General features: G+C 45.9%; 1 protein-coding gene across 1 annotated transcript in view; it reads left to right on the forward strand.

The window, feature by feature from the left end:
- Positions 1-1572: 1572 nt before the first annotated feature.
- The window catches only part of ARSH (arylsulfatase family member H), a 27489-nt gene continuing 24372 nt past the window's right edge, over positions 1573-4689 (forward strand). Inside the window, exon 1 of the mRNA XM_029930984.1 lies at positions 1573-1788. Within this exon, the coding sequence (XP_029786844.1) occupies positions 1573-1788 (216 nt within the window). The remainder of the gene's footprint in view (positions 1789-4689) is intronic.

The raw sequence follows: 4689 nt of genomic DNA on the forward strand, positions 1-4689 counted from the left end.
GCCCTGCCTGGATCTCAGGGGCCCTGCCTGGATCTCAGGGGTCCTGCCTGGATCTCAGTGTCCCTGCCTGGATCTCAGGGGTCTTGCCTGGGTCTCAGGGGTCCTGCCTGGGTCTCAGGAGTCCCGCCTGGATCTCAGAAGCCCTGCCTGGATCTCAGGGATCCTGCCTGGATCTCAGAGGCCCTGCCTGGATCTCAGGGGTCCTGCCTGGATCTCAGGGATCCTGCCTGGATATCAGGGGTCCTGCTCCTTGTGGATCTCAGGAGTCCTAACCCCCCTGGATCTCACACTATGGTCTGCAGAGCTGAGGAAGAATGCATTTCTGTTGCTATAAGACCCTAGTTTGTGACAATTTGGTACAGCAACTGGAGGAGAGAAATGTAGTAGTTGGTGAGATATGGGGGGAAGAAGTAGACAACTTCTCTATGCCAACAGACCTCCATCAACAAAGAAAACTGGCATATTCAGAGAAGGAGACAATATTTGCTGTATTTTCTGTTAATAGACTGGACAAGGCATAAAGATACTATAGAAAAGTTAGACACCGGCTGTCCACTGGCCACTCACAGCAGACAGACATGTTAGTCAGCGTGTCACTGTCGGCTTCCCCTTCCTGGTGACCGGAAAAGGTAAGTTTCGGCATCACTGGGTTGTATAGCAGGATGTTCCAATGCCGATGAAAGCTCATTTCCGTGAGCATACGTCGCAATTAAATATTAGATTAAAAAAATATCCTAAGCTATGACACATGACCTGTAGATTCTCACGCCGGACAGGCGCTCAGCCAGCATGCAAAACGCAGGTGCAAGAATGCTCATTGCAATGTTGCTTTTAAGAAAGTCCAGCTGAGGGGCGCCTGGGTGGCTCCTTCGGTTAAGCGTCTGGCTTTGGCTCAGGTCAGATCTCACAGTTCGTGGGTTCGAGCCCTGCGTTGGGCTCTGTGCTGACAGCTCGGAGCCTGAAGCCTGCTTCGGATTCTGTGTCTCCCTCTCTCTCTGACCCTCTCCTGCTCATGCTGTCTCTCTCTGTCTCTCAAAAATAAGTAAAAGACATTAAAAAAAAAGAAAGAAAGTCCAGCGGAAATCCTGGTGATTAATTGGGTCTCTATTCACAGAGCAGCCATTGATCTTGAGGGGTCCTTTGATGGTAAGTGAAGGTCTACAGTCCTGTGAGGCATCCTTCAGCCCCCACAGGCATCTAAACAGTAATTACGTAGAGGGGACCTTTCATCCAGATGCTACCTGCATGTCACCTCCTCACGCTCCAGAGGAAGGGAGGTAATAATAGGGTCAGTTCAGGGACACACGGGGCCCCAGGAGTGTGGCTGTAGCGTAGGCTCAACCCATAAAGTCAACTGCAGCCTCTCCACGAGTTGAAACCTTCTCTCTAATTAAGACCCACTGAAAAAAAAAAAAAAACGTTCTAGCCACTGACACCAGTCTTGGAAATGCTGGGATATTCTTGCAACCCGGGCGGAACCCGGCAAAAGTCAGTCGAGCATCTCCATCCTTTCTCTGCTCGGTGCTGGGAGCCAAGCCCAGCGCAGGACGAGTTGATGCAGCCAATGCAGAGATGCGTAAAGACGTCCCCACGGGTGTCGGTGACACGACCATCACAGGTGCCCTTGGAGACGCGGGCAAAGGTACCGGATCACGATCGCTGAGTCTCAGCCCTGAGAGCGTCACCTGCGGCTGCGACGGGGGAGGGGCGGCGTCTCTGGTCCCCACCCGCCACCTGCCGGGAGAGCCCGCCCCCACCTACGACCAGCAAAATTATCCCACGACTTGGGCGAGTATCCCCAAGGGGCATGACACGCCCTGTGTCCGTGGTGGGCTGCGCCGAATCAGGCACCGAGGAAGTCATTCCCGGATGAAGTCACGCTGTAGACTCATGACGCTAGATGCTGAGGGTCTCACCCGGAGTTGTGGACGAGAACATGGACTCTCTGATTCCTTTTTAAATGTTTTATTATTTTGTTGTTGAGACAGAGGGACAGAGCATGAGTGGAGGAGGGGCAGAGAGAGACGGAAGCAGGCTTCAGGCCCCGAGCTGTCAGCACAGAGCCCGACACAGGGCTTGAATCCATGAATTCTGAGATCATGACCTGAGCCAAAATTGGATGCTTAACCAACGGAGCCACCCAGGGGCCCCAGAACCTCTGGGATTTTATTCTACATTTTCCCTAATTTACATATAATGATGAAAACAAACACTTGTCATGGCTTTGTTTTACTGAGTCTTTCTGGAAATGATTGAATATGTTGACTATGACTTTAGCACCTGTGGCTCCGCATATACCCAAGAGACTTCCAGAAAGATTCATCTAAATCCCTAAACCTCCTCCAAACTGCCTCATCTCCAGGGACCCTGGCAACATCATGATGATAAAATATAACAGAGAACCCTCAACAGTGAGAAAAATTTTAAATAAGTCTGTTATTCTTTTTTTCCCCACTAACAATTCAAATAAAGCCATGTTTTTTGCAAGGTGAGAATAACTCTTTATTTGCTTTCAGCTAATAAAAATTCAATGGCACCCATTATGCAGTAAATTCAGAGACCAGGAGCCTGTTTCTATGCTGGCAAAACTCTTAAGCTAGGTGTCAACCGATGGTTTTCAATATTTTAGTATTTTTTCATTCATTGCTACAAGATGCGTTTTCCCATTCAGGGAGTATAACAGACAGTTGAAAGAGAGAGAAAGAGAGGGAGAGGGAGAGGGAGAGGGTGAGGGAGAGAGAGGAAGGAAGGAAGGCAGGAAGGAAGGAAGGAAGGAAGGGAGGAAGGAAGGAAGGAAGGAAGGAAGGAAGGAAGGAAGGAAGGAAGAGTTTGGAAGGGAAAGGAAGAAAGATGGAAAGAGAGAAAGAGAGAGAAAGAAAGAAAGAGAGAGAGAGAGACAGAAGGAAAGGAAGGGAGGGAGGAAAGAAGGAAGGAAGATAAAATTTCAAGTGTACAAACTTGTAGAGATTTTATCATTTTACTACCAACCAAATGTCCCCCACCTCCGTGACCTCTGATGAGCCTACATACTTCTCTTCCTGGAAAAAGCATAAATAGTCTTAAACACTTCACATCCACTCCAGAAAATACAGTTTTATACCCCGGACATCCCGTCACAGGTGAGTGATTCCGTCAACTCTTAAGGTACCAGAATCCTACATGATACCGTGCGGCATCCATAAGGAACAAGCTGTTGAAATTACAAGCAACCCCAGGCGGTGGGGGTCTGCAGGTGATTAGGCTGAGTAGGAAAAAGAGCCTCAAAAAAAGGGGATATAATATTTCCTGCCGCCATTTACATAAAACCCTAGAAAACTTACACAAGAGAGAGAGATGATTTAATACAACTAACACACGACTGTTCACTCTCACCCTTGTTGACCATCAAAAATTTAAGCACGCCAGACCAGAATTACAGTAACTTAACATCTTTTACGTTTAATTATGTGACGTTGACATACTTTACTTACTTGAAACAAGTTGTGTCTCCGGTTCCTACATTTGTGGACACTGGTCCAGTGCGTCCAGGCTGCTGCCAGACTTCCAAGAGACTGTGCTCGTGTTTATAATTACACATTTATTAAGTGCCAAGGTTGCGCACTAGTCAAGTCTGCCAATTATCTTTATGGTTAAGTATAGGCTCCCCGGGCAGCTCTTACATAGCTCTGTAGCAAAGGAGTCCTTCATCTCAGCTTTCAACTGCCACCAAATACACACAGATATAATTAAGGGCACTTAATTAAGTTGACTGCGTTTTCTGCCAGGATACTTAAAAAACAAAAATATCTGCGCCAAGGATTCTACTCAGGCTTTCAAAGTAATGAAGAGCGGGTAGATGTGCAACAAGATTTTCACCATCTTGGATTCTGTGGCAAACTTTCAGGAGTAGCTTCTGTTTTGTGATCTACGTGGGTCTTTTAAACACTGGATCCTGTGGGGCCTGAACTCACACCTCCAAGGAGGCTGAGTGTCAGTAGCTGCACTGATAGGTGGAAATACCATGTCAGGAAGACAGCATGCAAGATTCAGTTAGACACTTCTAGAAACAGAGACGCTACAAGAAATGCTTAGCAGGGAGACAGAGGTAGATGATAGGTAGGTAGATAGATAGATAGATAGATAGAAGATAGACAGGTAGACAGATGGACACTGGATAGATACATAGACAGGTATATAGAGAGATTGATGGTAGGTAGGTAGGTAGGTAGGTAGATAGATAGAAGATAGAAGATAGATAGATAGATAGATAGATAGATAGATAGATAGATAAAAAGATAGATAGATAGATAGATAGATAGAAGATAGACAGGTAGACAGATGGACACTGGATAGATACATAGACAGGTATATAGACAGATTGATGGTAGGTAGGTAGGTAGATAGATAGATAGATAGAAGATAGATAGAAGATAGAGAGATAGATGATAGATAGATAGATAGATAGATGATAGATAGATAGATAGAAGATAGACAGGTAGACAGATGGACACTGGATAGATACATAGACAGGTATATAGACAGATTGATGGTAGGTAGGTAGGTAGGCAGGTAGGTAGGTAGATAGATAGAAGATAGATAGAAGATAGATAGATAGATAGATAGATAGATAGATAGATAGATAGATAGATAGATAGAAGATAGATAGAAGATAGAGAGATAGATGATAGATAGATAGATAGATAGATAGAT

The sequence above is a fragment of the Suricata suricatta genome, chromosome X, assembly GCF_006229205.1.
Source record: "Suricata suricatta isolate VVHF042 chromosome X, meerkat_22Aug2017_6uvM2_HiC, whole genome shotgun sequence".
Lineage (NCBI taxonomy): Eukaryota > Metazoa > Chordata > Mammalia > Carnivora > Herpestidae > Suricata > Suricata suricatta.